The following is a 20,012-nucleotide window of genomic DNA, read 5'->3' as shown; positions in this document are numbered from 1 at the left end:
CGCATCAACCATTCTCAAAAAATGACAAAGTTAGATGACACATAAAATCTCGGTCAAAATATATTGGGAATTTTGGTTAATTCCTCGTTTTACCAATTTAAAGTTCGGGCGAAAAAGTCGCTTTTGGACAAATTGATAAATTTATTCGAATATTTCAATTTCGGGAGGGGTTTTTATAGACTTCCAGGTTATATTCTGAGCCTTATTAGACCATACTTGGACTTTTAGTTCCTCAGATCCTACTCGTCCAACCTAATTTAAAGCGCTTCCAAATTGTTTGTGGCTGTAAGACTTCGTGGGAATTTTCCTTTTTTCTCAAATATTATGACTTTGATTTTAGATACATACACGGTTTTTATAAGAACCAAGAATATTCGAAGGCTTCAAAAATTTGGATGTTCTTATAAAAACACGTATACAGTAAGGTGCTACAATTGTCGCCATCATCAAATATATTAGAAACATCGTATTGCTAGGCAATTAGTTGGCTTACTAAGCAACAACCTCTGAGAAAATTTTATATATATGTGAAGAAATAAGAATTTCTGTCCAACTATATTCTATTCACTCAGGAGATTTGGGTTCCAGAGCATTTCGTCCTTATTGGGATTATTGGATTACATATAAATTTTATATGGTGAATCGGACTGTTTTGTTCTGTGAGTATCGCTTTATCTCTTTTCTCCTAAATTGAAGAATACAATAAGACCTTCCGCAAGACGAGCCACCCGGGTTTCCCGAGACATGAAAACGGTGTATTCGAATATTTTTGCGCTCTACATCTATCAACCACAGATATCTTATATAAAACACTAGATTGAGCTACTCTGTTTTTCCTAAGCAAAGACAGGAGAAGCAAATAATCCGCCATCTTTGCTTAAAGCACCACAGTAGAAACCCTGGTCTTCACTATTGAAGTATTTTGACACTGTCATGACTTTAAAAAAGTTCATAGCTCGCACAAGCTAAATTGTGACGTCACTCCATCCAAGATGGCGAATTATTTTGCTTCGAATGGGGCAAGAAAAGCTCTATATAGTGTTTTATAAGATATGCTTTCAACCCTTAAAGGCATGATCGACTTTTAAGAAGTCTGGTAATGAATTTACTAAGAAATGCTGTTAAAATGTCTATGAGAATGTCAATGCAACGACCTCAGATACTTTGACGTCATCCTGGCAAACTCGAACCCAATCTCCTCACTATTAGGTGTATGTTAATAGTTGCACACTACATTTTGTTATTGCAAATTAAATTTGATGAAGGAAGTTTCGCAGTAGCGTGTTGGGTCGACCAAAGATAGGGCAAACTGGGGAGGAAAGTTTCGAAAGTTGGCATCCCTTATCAATAGTAAAATATCCTTTTCATAATTATACGAGTGAAGCGACAAGAAAAAGTTTGGTATTTTTTTCTCTTATGAGATGTAAAAATGCAAAGAGGGCCAGATTTTTATGTTCCTTTTCTTTCAGCGCCCCGAAAACTAATCAAGCTATAGGATGTTAGTCGTTGGCTTGTACGCGCGATAAGTAGAACCCTCTTAAAACCATTGAAAGTCTATGAAAGGGTTACAAAAATAAAAGTGTTTTCAAACAAATTTTTGTGTGCACAGCCTTCCTAATCTCAATAGATCAATCATTCTGCCCATACCACACTCTACTCTAAGAAGGTATGGCGAATGTGAAGATGTGCCCTTGTTGTTCAGCAAAAACATTCGCCAAACCGCATTGCTTTTTGATTGAAAAAGAAAGCGAAAGCAAATGGATTTTAATGCTTTGTATCATTTATGTATATACGTGTCATGCATCAGAATCTGCTTGGAGATTACAGCCTTTACAAGAAAAAGGTACAAAATGACGTCATCGTTGGTATCCCTAGCAATTTAAGGACCATTGAACTTGGCTCAATTAAAGAGGGAATTCAGTTGAAAAAAATTACGAAAGAGCAAACGTTGCTTGGAAGTGTGATATTTTAAAGTTAAAGTTCGAAAGCATCCACCGAAGGGGGACTTCAAAATATCTGTTCTGAAGGCACGTTCCAGCTGGATATGGCGGTCTGTTCTTAGCGAACTAAAGAAAAAAGTCTGCTGGAAAAAAGTGGTCTGTTCTACTGAAGATTGGGACCAGCTGGAAAAATATGGTCTGTTCTACTGAAGATTTGGACCAGATGGAAAAATATGATCTGTTCTACTGAAGATTGGGACCAGCTGGAAAAATATGATCTGTTCTTATGAAAAAAATAGTTTGATATCTTATATTTATAAATAAGGTGTCTAAGAATTTCCTATCTGTTCTGAGGGAATTTCAAAAAAGTCCTGAATGTGGTTGCCTAGAGTGGCAGCTGAAAATTCTCCATCTGTTCTACAAAACATCTGGAAATTGTGGATCTGTTGAACTGTTAGCTGGAAATTAAGTTTCTGTTCTTAAAAGTCCTTCAATGTCAAGCTGGAATTTAGCGATCTGTTCTTATAAGATTTTGTCAGCCCTGGTAGATAAGAACAGTTAACTCGCGTAAAATCAATCGCCTGGTAATTTCGTATCTGTTCTGAAAGTTTTTTTACCTCCTAGCTGGAAAAATATAACTGTTCTGAAGTAAAAATTTCTCCCCTGGAAAATGAGGAACTGTTCTTAATTTCGTGGAGATCCTTCTAGCTGGCAAATCAGAACAGATATTTGCAAATTTTAGGTCGGTGGCTGCTTCTGAAAGTTAGAATTTTCACAAAAGAAACTTGAATACGTTAAAATTTTGAATATACATTTTTTTATAAGAACAAAATATATAAGAACATAGTAACGCTCCGATGGCCAAAATATTAAGAACAAGTTAACAACATTTTTCGTGTACACGAAAATGATGATTGCATTGCATCTATTGGTTATAATTATATATACTCTCGGGTACAAGGGGGGGGGGGTTTGGAGCGAGGAGGTTGGAAAAATTCTCAAAACTTAATAAGCGGGGGGGGGGGTTGGAATAAGAATAACCTGGTGTTTTCAACGACGGGAACAAAAACATCAACTTTGAACTTAATCCAAGATCTTGGATGATCGTCATGGTTACTTTTCTCTGCGTTGATTGCGCGCTGAATAGAAAATCTGGATTGGTCAGCACAGGTCGATTTATGATTTCGGCATGCGTGCTTTTCACGGTAAGTCATGTTCCCTTTGAAGTTGTGTTTTGATGAAAAGGCCCTCTCAATGAGGGGGAACTCGTCTGGAATACACGGGGACGAAGTTGTCATGCTGGCACAATCTTTAGGCTATATATTAAACTATAGATTTGATTTCAATTTTATATTCAAAACTTTTTTTAGCTATCAAGATAGAAAGTAATGTTGGTCAATTTCTTCAAAATGAGGCGCTATCGTCTGCTGATGGTCATTTCCTTAGTATCCTTCAGTTTGGTTTGGTTCTTGCTTATCGAAAATAAGACAACAAATCCGATCAACACCCAAAGTAATTTTACAGACCCGATTATCATAAAAAGTGTAATAAACAGAGAACCAACAACAAAAGAGAAACAGACAAGTAGAAAAGTTACAGAAAAAGTTATTCCCGAATTTCACGAGTTACCGCAAAAATGCAAAATACCTGTCCTGGATCCTGATCATCCTGATGTTAAACCTTTCATTAAAACCATGAACGCCCGCGCGTGTGATTATCCGAAGCTGACGGAAGTGACGGATGATGGTGTTCTTCAGGTAATAGTGGAGAACAAATGCCACAGACTGTGATCTCGTCTGTATTTTGATTTGTTGAAAGAACTGTTTTCTTTTTCGTGGTGAAGTTAGGATTTGAAAGTAATAATACGAATTTTGGAAATAGTCCTTAATGTGAAATCAATACGATAAATGATTTTATTAAGAAGCAAGTTATCCGTGGGGTCACTAGTGGCCGCCTATAGCATATACATATTATGCCACTCTTGTTTATCTTTTCAATAAGCACAGAACCACTATTCAATTGGAATTCTATCAAAGTTTACACCTTTTTTTCCGCTGCAGATTATTTTAGGACAGACTATAGTTTCATTATACTTCCAGAGAGACAAATGCAGCCTTTTAGGCCTTACTCTTTGTTCAAATGCATTGCTATAGGCGGCCACTAGTGACCCCACGGATAACTTGCTTCTTAATAAAATCATTTATCGTATTGATTTCACACTTTTCAGGTTAGAGACAAGAATACAGTGATGCAAGCGAAATTTTGTTATTTGCGACGAATTAACGATAACAAACAGACATGCTCTGAATGGACCGTCTTTTACGATAAAAATGATGCCAACAAGAATCAAAGTAAGCTTTGTTCGTTCGTTCGTTCGTTCGTTCGTTCGTTCGTTCGTTCGTTCGTTCGTTCGTTCGTTCGTTCGTTCGTTCGTTCGTTCGTTCGTTCGTTCGTTCGTTCGTTCGTTCGTTCGTTCGTTCGTTCGTTCGTTCGTTCGTTCGTTCGTTCGTTCGTTCGTTCGTTCGTTCGTTCGTTCGTTCGTTCGTTCGTTCGTTCGTTCGTTCGTTCGTTCGTTCGTTCGTTCGTTCGTTCGTTCGTTCGGCATTCACATTACTATAGTTTTGTCTCCCAGAAAGACGCTCTCTCCAATTTTTCCGAGAAATAATCCAATATCATGTTATTTGGAACGATGTCCATTTAGAAGAGAAATTTATGAAGAAGATACAACAAAACTATTTCAAATTCTTCTCAATAAAAGTCTTCAACCAAATACTTTCAGTTGCTTAAAAGTTGCTCATATTTCTTTTATAGAAATCAGGTTGAAAGAAGATTTCATTCAAGTTTCAATCACCACAGTTAGCAAACAAACTCATGATGAATTCCACGCTTACCCGGTTCGAAAAGACATCCGCGGGGGAACACCGCTACCTCCAAAAGCGGATCGATTAAACATTGTCTTTCTGATGGTCGATTCTACATCGCACTCCTCCGCAGAGAGATATTTGAAAAAGACGATGAAGAAGATGAAAGAAAGTCAGAGCACAGTTATCTTAAATGTAAGCGGTGAAAGTCACGTGATAGATTATCCAACCAATAAGAAAACAATTATTTTGTGTCGTATAGAGGTTTTTCATATTAAGTTAAGTTACGTAATTTCCGCCATTATAAAAGCAAACGTTCGATTTGCATAAGAGATCGCCTCACACAAATCTTATATGAAACACTAGATAGTGCTACTCTGTATTTCCCAAGCAACGGTAGGTGAAGCATAATAACCCGCCATTTTTGTTAAAAGTTGGTCACAGTAGGTCACATTAGAAACCTCACTGTTGAAACTTTTTTGACAATGCAACTACTTCAAAATTTCAAAGTAGCGAATCATTTTGCTTAATCTAGTGTTTTATAAAGATGTATGTGGTTCGCCTCTACAGAATCGAACGTTTGCTTTCATAATGGCGGAAGTTACGTAATAGGAAATAAATCTACAGTTGACTCTCTCTAATTCGAACTTATAGGGACCAAAAATTTTATTCGAATTAGAGAAAGAAACGAATCACAGTATGTAATTTTAGTATATTTTTCGGTTGAGGGGAGCAATTTTTTAGTTCGAATTAGAGAAAGAATCGAATAATAGAAGTTCAAATTAGAGAGAGAGTTGACTTTATAGAGTTCTACGAATCAGACTGATTTTCCGGCTTAAACTTTTTTGATCATATGGGCCATATATTTGCGAATAAGATTTGGATTTCAGGAACTGGTTTTACCAAAGAACTGCTTAGTCAGCAAAAATATTAGAAAATCAAAAAGGTGGCTTTTTATTTATTTTTAGGGTCACAATATTGTAGGGGATGGGACCACAGCACAAAACTGCGCCATCTTTGCAGGAGAGTTAGAGGATAAACTACCGGAAGCGAGGCGAGGCCACAAAAAAGCAGGTAAGGTTGATAGGCTATTTCACAGTCGAAATGAATCATGGGTAATCAGGACCGATAGTAATTCATCTTTAGTGCGCAGTGGTCCTGATCATAGATTTATAAAGCCCGAAGGGCTAGATGTCAGGCTTTAAGCCATCACAGGCAAAAAAAAAGTGAAGTGAATATCGGAAAAAAGAATGTTGCTATTGTTTTCGAAAACCCGCGAAACTTCTGATTGGTCAATCGGTGAAATTCTATTGTAATGTCACGTGACTTAGGTAGGATTTCGTACCTAAGCACAGCACACTTTTCAGCAAAAGCTTTATAAATCTTATAAATCTATGGTCCTGATTACCCATTACGCTTTGCAACTGTGATATGGCTTATACAAAGGTAGTCTAGTACGCTAGAGGACAAACTTAGACATAAATTCAAGTGTCTATAACTTGAAAACGCACCCGGGACACAAATTTGTTCGAGTTATAAAGTTTTCAAGTTATAGAGTAAGGGTTTCATCAGACATTGTTAACTGAAGGGAGAAGAAAACTTGTTCGATTTAAGGATCATAAAAAACTCAAGTCTAATACGAAGGCATGTGTTAGAAATGGAAAAACGGAAAATTAGAGCTTCGTTTCTCCAAGGGCAAAAAAAAAACAAGTTCATAAACTTGAACAAAAACCAGAAGTATGGGAGGCGTAATTAATGACCCAAAAAAACTAGTCCTAAAATACACCTGGAAGTTTTAGTATCAAATTTTACTAAGTTTCTTTTTTTTCGCGGGACATGTCTGCCTTGTGAGAGAGCAGAAAAGTATCCCAGACGGCACACAACGTCAAAACAACGTCCATTTGACATTCATAACGTCCAAATAACGTTATTTGAACATTAAAACAATGTTGTGTTCTTACCATTTCAGATTACGTTGACCGGTGCTCCAGGGGATTAAGGCGGGTTCGTGGAGGTCAAAATCCTTGCAACGTTACAAATCATTTTCAGAAGCTCGTTTTTGGCTCAAACGAAGCGTATAACTAATTAGAATAAGATTCAGTCCAGGCAGATGTTTTTTCATTTTGAAATTTTGCGTAATTCGCAATAATCCTCAATTTTGCGCTATTTTGATGACGTCATAAAAATTGAAATTCCAATAACTTTTGATAGAATCATCAAAATAATTTCAAACTTTCACCAAAGATGCATTTCAATGCAAATTTTCAAAAGATTTCAAAAAATTTTCAAAATCTTGATGACGTCAGCATTTTTTAAGGATTTTAGTTTTTTGGCTGAAAAGTGATGACGTCATCAAATTTTATTGAAATTTTTTTCTAATCCTAAAAACATTAATAATATGCATCTTTGGTCAAAATTTGAAATTATTTTGATAATTCTATCAAAAGTTATTGGGATTTCAATTTTCATGACGTCATCAATATAGCGCAAAATTGAGGATTTTTGCGAATTACGCAAAATTTCAAAATGAAAAAACATCTGCCTAGACTGAATCCTATTCTACTTCCTCATACGCTTCGTTTGAGCCCAAAATGAGCTTCTGAAAATGATTTGTAACGTTGCAAGCATTTTGACCCCGCCTTAATCCCCTTGAGTGGCCATTTCTATGGCAGGATTTCAAGAAGGCAGGCTACACCACTCTCTATTCTGAAGACGGCCCGCCTGTGAGCAACACCTTTAACTACCGTTTAAAAGGGTTTAATGAACCTCCGACCGACCGCTATCTAAGAAATTTCTGGGTTGCTGGAAAAACATTTATCAATAAATTGAATAAAGAAAACTCCAAATGCAGTTTTCAAATTAATCACAGGTAATACATTGTTTTTTTATCGTATTATATTTTGGGCAGAGTACAGTTATTTTTTCGATTTGTTGGTTTTTATAGTCTTCTTCTTTTTATAGGCTCTTTCGATAGCTTTCTATCCAAAAATCTGGTACGCTTTGTTAACTCTAACGTTCATTTACCTGAGTGAAAACTGACTGTCTACATACTCTTCTTTATCGAAAGGGTAATAAAGGGCCGACGTTAAGGTTATATCTTTTTATAACGAGAAAAACCGTATACACGCAACAAAACTCGTGATCAAATGTGACCATACATAATAAAATTCTAACAAAATGAATCTCACTGGATTAACAAACTTAACTAATAACCACTACAATCACCAATAAACGATACTTTCTGGTTTTTTTCCAATTTTGTGAGCTCTGTCAGTATCCTTGAATTTGTTTTGTGTTTTGTTTCTACAGTTTTACGGTTCTATAATCTGCAATTTTGTGAGCTCTGTCAGTATCCTTGGGTTTTTTTTTGTGTTTTGTTTCTAAAGCATATTTTTTTTTCATAGAATATAATTATCTTTTTATTTAAATATGATTATTTTTACATAGGACGAATAGCCATTGTAAAATATGGAAGAGCCTGAAAGACAATTAATGAAGAAAAAAAAATTTCAGCCTAATGTTTCTTTTTTAGATATTTCAAGCAATTTATGACAAACTTTCACGACAAGTTAAAATTCGCATACGTTGTTTCCGACCTTCCACACAACCAATCGCCGAAAGTTCAACTTGTCGATGATGATTTTCTCGAAGTTTTGGAATTTTTTGAGAAATCTGGTCATTATGAAAACACACTTTTGATCGTCTTCGGAGACCATGGTGATCGGACTGGCGATTACCGGGCTACCATGACCGGGAAATTAGAAGAGAGACTCCCTTTTATGTCTTTTACATTACCACCCTGGTTTCCGGAGCAATTTCCGGACCAATTCAGGAACCTACAACGGAACGCAAACTTGCTGACATCACATTTCGATGTTTACGCAACGTTACGTCATCTAATGACTTTTCCAGACGTCAAACATAAACATAAATACGGAAGTAGCCTATTTACTGATCTCTCTCCTCTCAATCGAACTTGTCGCGAGATCGGAGTTTTAGATCACTGGTGTTCTTGTCTAGATTACGAAGAGATAAAGACAAGCGACCAGATGGCTTTGAGAGCAGCGGAAGCCATCATTAAAACAATCAACGAGAAAAACGCTAAAATCGAATCAGCTAAAAATCAGTGCGCTACATTGACGCTAGATAAGATCATACGCGCCGGGCTTGTCGCACCTGGATCGCGCGTTCAAAAATTTTCGCACACTTTTAAAGATAAGACTTGTGATGAGTGTGGAGTAAAGGAGAAAAATGACGTCAAATTCAAAGTCAAAAATTACGAAGTGGTTTTCACGGTGTTACCAAGCCATGGAAAATATGAAGCAACTGCAGTGCTGGATATTTCGAGCGGGAAATTCACAGCCAGTGACGCTATTAGCCGAATCAATATGTATGCAAATCAACCGCATTGTGTTATGAAAGAATTTCCTCATTTAAGACCTTTTTGCTACTGTAAAAAACAATTAGACTCTTAACTTTACTTTTTATTAGAATTTTAACGCTTTATTGTATCAGCCCATAGAAGGCAGCCCACGAGCGTCGAAAAAGACAGTTTTTTTGGTTTCACCTGAGCGGGCCACCTTCTTAAGGCAATACATTTAGATAAAATAAATAAATAATTGCTAAAATCAGGAGATTTACTCCTGTAAACCAAAAATGAAGTTTTTAGCATTAAGGGACAAAAGGTTTTCTTCTTCTTCATTTCTTAAAATCTTACTATACTAAAAGAGTTTATGAAAAATTTCTGTAATGCTAGCCCATAATTAAGAGACATCTCCGTCTATCACGGGCTTCACATAGCCGTAAGAGTATACAGATATAGGTAATCTATGGCGTAAAGAATGTAAGTTTGAAAATTAGCGTTTTGAGGGAGAAACCGTTGCAGTGTAAATCTTTCGCAAATTTAAAAACCCACTTTTCCTTGGAAATAATGGACGTTTTTTGTTTTTTTGGACCCTTGGGGCACAAACCGGCCAACATTTCGACCAACATCCACTGACCAACATGTTGGCCAACAATGTTGGCCGGTTTCCGGTAGGCGCCAACATGCTCGAAAAGAAAAATATTTAATAAATGTTGGCCAACATTTCCGCCAACATTTGCATGTTGGTGGCATGTTTGTCTTTACGCTGGGTAACCAACATGTTGGTCAACATTTCGACCAACATTTTAGTTTTTTTTACGTCTTTTGAATGCTTTTTCATTGGAAGTCAAAAACAAATGAATGAACATTTCGTAATGCTGGCTGTTTTTCTTTTTTTTAATGCGGCACCGCAAACCGTACCAACACTTTGGCCGAAATGTTGGTCAAAAATGTTGGCCGGTTTGCGCCCCACTTAAGCTACCCGTTGACCACAAAAATTCCAAAATTCACGAATTGACCGTTGACAACATTAGGGGTAAAGGGACCCAATGACGTCACAGATTTGGGAAAAACTTTAAAATGCGATATCTCGAGTTTGAAAAGGAGTTGGGAGGTCGTTGACCCCTCATTGGATCGAGAATTCTATGGGGAATAAGATGGGAGGGGTTTATGACGCTTGAGTGTGACTTTAAAATTTGGCTGATTTTTTAGGCGTTTTCACAATTTCAGTTGATGACGTCATTAAAACCTGAAAAAGCGATATCTCGAGTTGCCCCTCATTGGATCAGAAATCATCAAGAGAATCTATTTGGTCAATGAAGAAATAGTTACAGTCGAATGAAAAGTTTATGACACTTTCGATGACGTCATTTAGGGCCCAAATGACGTCACAAAACATAAAATTTGCCATATTTTTAATTTTCAACCATTTTAAATGTTAATTGTTCGTTGTTTGGACTTACAAATCAGATCTTTTTACCCTCCCACCATCCAAAGAGCTTCTGATGCGTTCAGTTTATCTACTTCTCGGCGGTGCGACGCCGGTTGACGGCTAGTACTAACTATTTGAAATTATTATTTTCATGAATCAAAGTGCTCTGAATTATCTTTGGCCCGGTGTAGCTTGGCAAGCTCCATTTTTTGGCTTTGATTGAGGGGGTAGCAAATCCGTACCACTAGATCCAGTCCCTTTTTGAAGAAAAACAAATAGAAAACCATGACCAATAAACCAATTTCTTTCAAATTTTGGAGGTATTTTCTTGTTTTTATTATAGTTTCATAAACTTTGATGGAATTTTAGAAAACATTTTATGGTTTTGATGTTTTCATATAATTTATAACTATAATTTATAATATAAAACGAAAGTGAAAAAATTCAAAATGGCGTTTAGTATTTCGCAGTTTTATTAGACAAGGGCTACGAAATTAATAATAATTCCATGCCATCAATAGTTATACATGTTTTTTTTTATAAGCAAGTGTATGCCCCTTGGTCAGGCTCGAGTATGTTTAAGCTCTCAAAGCATCCAGGCATAGTTTATGCTTATTATATGCTTATGATTCACCCCAAGCCAAGTTTTTAGTGCAATTTCAGAAATGTCGTAAAAATTTGTTCAGATTTTGGGAGCAGTGGAATGTAGCTAGCCGTGGAATTTCTTTTTTTACTTGAACTCTACCAAACCTTTTTAAACAGATAAGAAATAACAACTTGAAAAATATTTCAGGCTGACATATATGCTTATGCTATGCTTAGGAATTCTGCAAATCTGAGCCTTCATATGCTTATAAGCGTTATGCTTATAAAAAAATATGTAGTTGTTTTTTTTACCTTTGAAATCTGTGAAATCGAAATGAAAAGAAATTTGAGCAGTATATTTCAAATCTTTTCTTTATTTTACATTTCAATTCATATTCTTTGCTTTGGGATTATTATTTTAGTCAAAGTCTGACAAAGAATAAGATCCAGCTGAAACTTTCTCCAGACCTTCTCTATAGGATGGTTATGGCTCAGGAAAAAATCCCCTAAAATCCCACTGGTGGAACATCCTTTTTTTGGGACATTTCTTTTTTTCCCAGGCAAAACCCTAAGGGCAAAATTTTTTGAAAATTTCAAACTCATTTTCAGACATTATCAAGTATACCATTCGAAAGCTCTCGAAAAACTATATAGAAGACTTTCAAACGGGTATATCCGATTTCATTACCTAACTCAAGATAATTCTCGCAGAAGATGCTATATATGGTCAATTTTAGACCAAAATGTGGCGAAAAGTGGAACTTGCGCATGAAATATCTCGAGTTAGGTAAGTTCTTCTTATTCTTTATCGATAGCATCTTGTAAGTCAGAAGTTAACTTTTTGAACTTTAACTTCTTCTTCTAGAGCTTTGATAATACTTGGTAATGGCGATTGAGGAATTTCAAGTTTTGCTTCAATTTCTCTTCTTTGTAAGCCTGAGAAAGAAAACTCCTTGGTGAATTTAGATAACGTTGCATTTAATTCTTTGATATTCAAAGGGTTGAACAATTCAATAACTTCATCCGATCTAGTTTCCACGACAAAGCAAGCAGAAACCTCATCAATTGCATCGGGGTCTTCATTATGTTGAACTTAAATGATTTTGAATATCACTGTGATTTTATACTTGTTGAAAACATATTGACAGTGGAATGTTATCAAATGAAGAGAAGTAGTAAAAATGAAGAATCTTTCTATATCTATTTGTTGTCATTTTCAAGTAAGTAAAGTGAAATATTCAGTCAAAAATACAAATCGTTGAAACTAAAGTCTGCAGATAATTATACGTATTAAAAATATGTTTTACCGTTATGGGATATCATTTGAAAAAGAGTGCCAATTTTGTTTATCTTTCAGATTTGTTTGTCTGGTTTTGGAAACATTTTGGAAACAGGGACGGTGTGTGCAGGATGGGTACTGACCCATGATGTACAAACCATGTTTTTCAACCCTGAAAATTTGTCTTATTTACCATCACCCCAATTTTAACCTGTTACTGATTTATTTAGGCAAAAAGGGAACCCCCGCCCCCTATTCAGAAACCGGCTACCAAGAAAAATATGGATACATCACCATGGAAAAGGTGTTTTAGAGTCGACAAAGCCTTTGTTCTCACTCTCGGGTACCTAATAGCCCCGAATAGGGGGGGGGGTAGAAAAAAAATGTCCTGGGTGGGAAGTTTTTGAAAAGGAGGCTAATACAGCAGAATTAGGACAAAAGAGAGAACTTTCAAAAACATTTTCCCAAAAATTAATAAGCGAGGGGATTGGAATAAGAATGTCTTGGGTGAAAAATTTTCGAAAAATTAATTAGTGGGGGGATAGCTAGTAGGTACCCCAGAGTAATATTTTGACCATCAGCCATTTTTCATAATTCTTATCTAGTTCATAATTTTGAAAAATCGAATTGTAGCAGAAACATTTCCAGACTTTGACCTCTCCTACATTGGAAATTTTCCAACTAGATATTACAAGGTATTTTTTCTTAGGGAAATTAACAAAAATACCCAGATAATAAGAACAGGTTAAGTACCTTAAGATCATTTTTAACTTAAATTCAAAAAGTCAAGAGCATCCGAAATTGTACACTTTTAAGCATACAAAATTCATGACACGCGATTTTCAGGTACCCTTATGAGTAGTGCCAGTTTTGTCCGAATTGATTTCTGTTTTACTCTGCTGTGATTTCACGTCTAGTGACGGTGAGAATATATCCTCCTGGCTGGAGAGAAAATCTGCATGCGTTGGCTTCTTTGCTAGACATATTGCACAGGACAAGGAACCAGAACTATTCTGAAAGGTACAATTACCACATGTCCAGTGAATAACGTGAGCTTCGCTATGCCCCATGTTTTGCATTTGATCTGGTTGCTCGGTGTAGGCTCTCCGTCTTGGAGCTGGGTACCAATTTGCAAGTGGTAAACTGAACGCCCTTCCTGAAACGGGCGTGCAATAGGGCGAACTTATTGGTGAGCTAAGCGGTGATGTGGCCGGCGAACAAAACGGTGAACAAAACGGTGAACATAACGGTGAATAAACAGGCGAATCGTTTACTGAAGTTTTTGTCCTTCTTCTCGATCTAAAGTTGGAAATGAGTTCTTCCTGTCTGATTTTTTCTTTATCGATAGCATCTTGTAGGTCAGAAGTTAACTTTTGGTAAATGTCTCCTTCTAGAGCCTCCTCTTTGATAATACTTAGTAATGGCGATTGAAGAACTTCAAGTTTTGCTTCTATTTCTCTTCTTTGTAAGCCTGAGAAAGAAAACTCCTCGGTGGATTTAGATAACGTTGCATTTAATTCTTTGATATTCAAAGGGTTGAACAATTCAATAACTTCATCCGATCTAGTTTCCACGACAAAGCAAGCAGAAACCTCATCAATTGCATCGGGGTCTTCATATGTTGACCCCTTTGAGATATGCTGGATCAAGCCCATGCTCTTTGGGAGTATTTTTACTGCAAGATCTACAACACCAGTCAATGCTTGCTCAACTTTTAGAATTTCATAAGAATCCCAAAAGCTGTCATCTTTCTTCCATAGCGACATTGTAATAATGATTGAGCCATACTCCCAACCGTCCAGTTTCACATTTGCAATCGGCAGCTGCTCTTGTAAATATTCTTTTAATGCTTTCCATAATTTTTGAGAAGCTTCTGATTTTCTATCTTCGTATTCTCCTGATATTTGTAGTCGAGAATAAATAATCTTCAATGTGACATTAATGTCCTTAGTTTTCGAAGCTGATTTTTCTAAACGTACAAAACGAAGCAGAGTGACTTTAACTGTGTTTCGGTTTGGAGTTTGTAAATGAGATTTTGAAAGGTATTGTAAAAAAGCACTTTCCATAATTTGCTCCATCTGCTCAGCTTCCTTGCATTCTAAGTGAAAATCTATTTTCTTTTTGAAACGAAAATGAACATCAAGCTTCAATGTCTTTCCATCAAGGCTAGCCTGAGTAGCTTCGATTTTATCTAAAATACATGATAACTGATTTTCTGTGTGAATGACAGATTCTAATTGAATTGTTTTTCGGACGCTGTTATTGTATATGGAGAGATCATGGACATTTGTAGCGGTGCATATGAAACGTAATGACTGGATAAGTTCTTCTTTTTCATGAATGCTTATAACCTGTATTGGTGGATTCGATGCTCCATTGTTCCTTTGTGTCCCTGGGAAAGAGTTCAAAACAACTTTCACAGCATACCAAACTGTATCTCTAATATCTTGCCAGGACTTGCAATACATTGGAGCTTTTGGGTCATTGAATGTTCCATTGTCCATCTTCTGGCATTCCAGTGGCGTCAAATGCATTGTGATATTGCGGAAGATGGAAATGATAGACAAAGCTAATCGCAATTCTTGAGTTGGACAAATTCCCCTTATAGAGCGAGCGATAAAATTTTCAAACAGCTCATGCCAAGAAGCTAGTCCATAAGTTTTAAGGAGACAGTTTAAGCATGTCTTGCAAGTGAGGCAACAAATACTTTTATCACTCCGACAGTCATATTTTGTAGATCCGCAGAATTTGCACTTGTGGTGTCCGCATTTTTGGCCAGTTGTGCAGCATTTTCTTTTCTTGCACTCATCCTTGCCGCAAGATAAGCATTTATGGTCACAACCCTGGCAACATTGATTGAGATGGTTAACTGTATCACTACATGCCCAGCTAGATCGAAAGTTCGTTTTCGAAGTTGGGAAATCTTGAATCTCTCGTAGGATTTCTACTAAAAGGTTTATATCAAGTCCTGAAATGTCAATGGAGGGTTGAAACACGTTGTTATCGTAGTCTTGATAAATGAGTTTGATCACTGCTGGATTCTTGGAGATATTTGACAAATCTTTTACTTCTTTACATCGCGTTGTAAAGATTTGACTTAATGCCACACCAGGATCGGCTGAGTTCGGTACTGCATTCAAAGCAAAGTGAGCCAATAATTTCTGGAGACCATATTGACCGATTGAGATAACAGCTAGCAGCTGCTGGTGCCTTAAATGCACTGGTTGGCTTGAATTTGCCAGTCTTATTTATTTATCTAAAAAACAATGAGAAAACGAAAGTTATGTGAAAAATATTTCACGAGTTTCAAGATTACACGTTTGTTTTTTATAAGAACCAGTAAATTTTGATTGTTCTTAATTTTCTATAGAGCTATTGTTCTGAGAACCTTATTCTGAGGCTGGTCTTCTTATAAAATTGTCCTTACAAGTTGTAAATAAAAAAACGTGTATTTCTATTTAGATGTTGATAATATGTTCAAAAATTCGAAAATCCGGCTTTATGTTTCGTATTCTTTTAGGTGACTTCAGCTGTTAAATCCCTTATTTTCTCTAAATAACCTGGTTTTCGTCTGTGATTACCTTATTTAGGGTATTTAATAATTAGGTCCCCTTGTTTTATCTGAGAGCAACAAAAAATTAATAAAAAATTAAACGTGACAAATATTATTCTATTCTTGACCGCTGAATTTCTTTTCTTTATATACATACTTACCCTTCAAAGTTTACCATGTTGACTCTATATGCATTTTCATATTAAAGCTCTGATGAGAAGTCATTTCATAGATGTTATCTTTTAAGAGGATAAAAATGCATAAAGTTGAATCGATATAATACAAAAATGGTGTCATTGCAAACCACAATCAAATTTCATTAAGACATATTATGTCATTTTTATGTCAACGAACTCCTCGCATTATTATTCACCATGGCAACATTTTATCTATTTACCATCGATAAGACTGTACTGCCACTTTTCTAGTGCCAGTCTACCTTTCTAGCGCCAGTCTACCTTTATAGTGCAAGTCTACCTTTTTAGTGCCAGTCTACCTTTCTAGTGCCAGTCTACTTTTCTAGTGCCAGTCTACCTTTCTAGTGCAAGTCTACTTTTCTAGTGCCAGTCTACTTTTCTAGTGCCAGTCTACCTTTCTAGTGCCAGTCTACCTTTCTAGTGCCAAGCTACCTTTCTAGTGCCAGTCTACTTTTCTAGTGCCAGTCTACCTTTCTAGTGCAAGTCTACGTTTCTAGTGCCAGTCTACTTTTCTAGTGCCAGTCTACCTTTCTAGTGCCAGTCTACCTTTCTAGTGCCAGTCTACTTTTATAGTGCCAGTCTACCTTTCTAGTGCCAGTCTACCTTTATAGTGCCAGTCTACCTTTATAGTGCCAGTCTACCTTTCTAGTGCCAGTCTACTTTTCTAGTGCCAGTCTACTTTTCTAGTGCCAGTCTACCTTTCTAGTGCCAGTCTACCTTTCTAGTGCCAGTCTACTTTTATAGTGCCAGTCTACCTTTCTAGTGCCAGTCTACCTTTATAGTGCCAGTCTACCTTTATAGTGCCAGTCTACCTTTCTAGTGCCAGTCTACTTTTCTAGTGCCAGTCTACTTTTCTAGTGCCAGTCTACCTTTTTAGTGCCAGTCTACCTTACTAGTGCCAGTCTACCTTTCTAGTGCCAGTCTACTTTTATAGTGCCAGTCTACTTTTCTAGTGCCAGTCTACCTTTCTAGTGCAGGTCTACCTTTCTAGTGCCAGTCTACCTTTCTAGTGCCAGTCTACTTTTCTAGTGCCAGTCTACTTTTCTAGTGCCAGTCTACCTTTCTAGTGCCAGTCTACCTTTCTAGTGCCAAGCTACCTTTCTAGTGCCAGTCTACCTTTATAGTGCCAGTCTACCTTTCTAGCGCTAGTCTACCTTTCTAGTGCCAGTCTACTTTTCTAGTGCCAGTCTACTTTTCTAGTGCCAGTCTATCTTTTTAGTGCCAGTCTACCTTTCTAGTGCCAGTCTACTTTTCTAGTGCCAGTCTACTTTTCTAATGCCAGTCTACCTTTCTAGTGCCAGTCTACTTTTCTAGTGCCAGTCTACCTTTCTAGTGCCAGTCTACCTTTCTAGTGCCAGTCTACCTTTATAGTGCCAGTCTACCTTTATAGTGCCAGTCTACCTTTCTAGTGCCAGTCTACTTTTCTAGTGCCAGTCTACTTTTCTAGTGCCAGTCTACCTTTTTAGTGCCAGTCTACCTTACTAGTGCCAGTCTACCTTTCTAGTGCCAGTCTACTTTTATAGTGCCAGTCTACTTTTCTAGTGCCAGTCTACCTTTCTAGTGCAGGTCTACCTTTCTAGTGCCAGTCTACCTTTCTAGTGCCAGTCTACTTTTCTAGTGCCAGTCTACTTTTCTAGTGCCAGTCTACCTTTCTAGTGCCAGTCTACCTTTCTAGTGCCAAGCTACCTTTCTAGTGCCAGTCTACCTTTATAGTGCCAGTCTACCTTTCTAGCGCTAGTCTACCTTTCTAGTGCCAGTCTACTTTTCTAGTGCCAGTCTACTTTTCTAGTGCCAGTCTATCTTTTTAGTGCCAGTCTACCTTTCTAGTGCCAGTCTACTTTTCTAGTGCCAGTCTACTTTTCTAATGCCAGTCTACCTTTCTAGTGCCAGTCTACTTTTCTAGTGCCAGTCTACCTTTCTAGTGCCAGTCTACCTTTCTAGTGCCAGTCTACTTTTCTAGTGCCAGTCTACCTTTCTAGTGCCAGTCTACCTTTCTAGTGCCAGTCTACTTTTATAGTGCCAGTCTACCTTTTTAGTGCCAGTCTACTTTTCTATTACCAGTCAACCTTTCTAGTGCCAGTCTACCTTTCTAGTGCCAGTCTACTTTTCTAGTGCCAGTCTACTTTCTAGTGCCAGTCTACTTTTCTAGTGCCAGTCTACTTTTCTAGTGCCAGTCTACTTTTCTAGTGCCAGTCTACCTTTCTAGTGCCAGTCTACTTTTCTAGTGCCAGTCTACTTTTCTAGTGCCAGTCTACTTTTCTAGTGCCAGTCTACTTTTCTAGTGCCAGTCTACTTTTCTAGTGCCAGTCTACCTTTCTAGTGCAAGTCTACCTTTCTAGCGCAAGTCTACTTTTCTAGTGCCAGTCTCTTTTTCTAGTGCCAGTCTACTTTTCTAGTGCCAGTCTACTTTTCTAGTGCCAGTCTACTTTTCTAGTGCCAGTCTACCTTTATAGTGCCAGTCTACTTTTCTAGTGCCAGTCTACTTTTCTAGTGCCAGTCTACTTTTCTAATGCCAGTCTACTTTTCTAGTGCCAGTCTACTTTTCTAGTGCCAGTCTACCTTTCTAGTGCCAGTCTACATTTCTAGTGCCAGTCTACTTTTCTAGTGCCAGTCTACTTTTCTAGTGCCAGTCTACCTTTATAGTGCCAGTCTACTTTTCTAGTGCCAGTCTACTTTTCTAATGCCAGTCTACTTTTCTAGTGCCAGTCTACCTTTATAGTGCCAGTCTACCTTTCTAGTGCCAGTCTACTTTTCTAGTGCCAGTCTACTTTTCTAGTGCCAGTCTACCTTTATAGTGCCAGTCTACTTTTCTAGTGCCAGTCTACTTTTCTAGTGCCAGTCTACCTTTCTAGTGCCAGTCTACATTTCTAGTGCCAGTCTACTTTTCTAGTGCCAGTCTACCTTTCTAGTGCCAGTCTACCTTTCTAGCGCAAGTCTACTTTTCTAGTGCCAGTCTCTTTTTCTAGTCCCAGTCTACTTTTCTAGTGCCAGTCTACTTTTCTAGTGCCAGTCTACTTTTCTAGTGCCAGTCTACCTTTCTAGTGCCAGTCTACTTTTCTAGTGCCAGTCTACTTTTCTAATGCCAGTCTACTTTTCTAATGCCAGTCTACCTTTCTAGTGCCAGTCTACCTTTCTAGTGCCAGTCTACCTTTCTAGTGCCAGTCTACCTTTCTAGTGCCAGTCTACTTTTCTAGTGCAAGTCTACTTTTCTAGTGTCAGTCTACCTTTCTAGTGCCAGTCTACCTTTTTAGTGCCAGTCTACTTTTCTAGTGCCAGTCTACTTTTCTAGTGCCAGTCTACCTTTCTAGTGCCAGTCTACTTTTCTAGTGCCAGTCTACTTTTCTAGTGCCAGTCTACCTTTCTAGTGCCAGTCTACTTTTCTAGTGCAAGTCTACCTTTCTAGTGCCAGTCTACCTTTCTAGTGCCAGTCTACTTTTCTAGTGCAAGTCTACTTTTCTAGTGCCAGTCTACCTTTCTAGTGCCAGTCTACTTTTCTAGTGCCAGTCTACTTTTCTAGTGCCAGTCTACCTTTCTAGTGCCAGTCTACCTTTCTAGTGCCAGTCTACCTTTCTAGTGCCAGTCTACTTTTCTATTGCCAGTCTACCTTTCTATTGCCAGTCTACCTTTCTAGTGCCAGTCTACCTTTCTAGTGTCAGTCTACTTTTCTAGTGCCAGTCTACCTTTATAGTGCCAGTCTACTTTTCTAGTGCCAGTCTACTTTTCTAGTGCCAGTCTACTTTTCTAGTGCCAGTCTACTTTTCTAGTGCCAGTCTGTCTACCTTTATAGTGCCAGTCTACCTTT

At 37.5% G+C, this 20,012-nt stretch overlaps 1 protein-coding gene across 1 annotated transcript; it reads left to right on the top strand.

Annotated features, from left to right (window-relative positions):
* Nucleotides 1–555: 555 nt before the first annotated feature.
* Nucleotides 556–9,312, top strand: LOC136822276 (uncharacterized). The gene is made up of 8 exons (XM_067078516.1): nt 556–659; nt 3,311–3,697; nt 4,168–4,291; nt 4,752–4,996; nt 5,770–5,875; nt 6,771–6,805; nt 7,456–7,670; nt 8,334–9,312. The coding sequence occupies exons 2-8, from the start codon at nt 3,329–3,331 to the stop codon at nt 9,274–9,276; spliced, it is 2,037 nt and encodes a 678-aa protein (XP_066934617.1). The 5' UTR covers nt 556–659; nt 3,311–3,328; the 3' UTR covers nt 9,277–9,312.
* The last annotated feature ends 10,700 nt before the right edge of the window (nt 9,313–20,012 follow it).

The sequence above is a fragment of the Clytia hemisphaerica genome, unplaced genomic scaffold, assembly GCF_902728285.1.
Source record: "Clytia hemisphaerica strain Z4C2 unplaced genomic scaffold, Clytia hemisphaerica genome assembly, whole genome shotgun sequence".
Classification (NCBI taxonomy): Eukaryota; Metazoa; Cnidaria; class Hydrozoa; order Leptothecata; family Clytiidae; genus Clytia; species Clytia hemisphaerica.
This window is presented reverse-complemented; position numbering and strand designations above follow the sequence as displayed.

Bases quoted from the DNA above. Each gene is read 5' to 3' on its own strand.
- LOC136822276 (XM_067078516.1), top strand. From the start codon at position 3,329: ATGTTGGTCAATTTCTTCAAAATGAGGCGCTATCGTCTGCTGATGGTC. The intron at 4,292-4,751 runs GTAAGCTTTGTT...TTTCTTTTATAG, and splicing joins TGATGCCAACAAGAATCAAA to AAATCAGGTTGAAAGAAGAT. The intron at 6,806-7,455 runs GTTCGTGGAGGT...AATCCCCTTGAG, and splicing joins GCTCCAGGGGATTAAGGCGG to TGGCCATTTCTATGGCAGGA.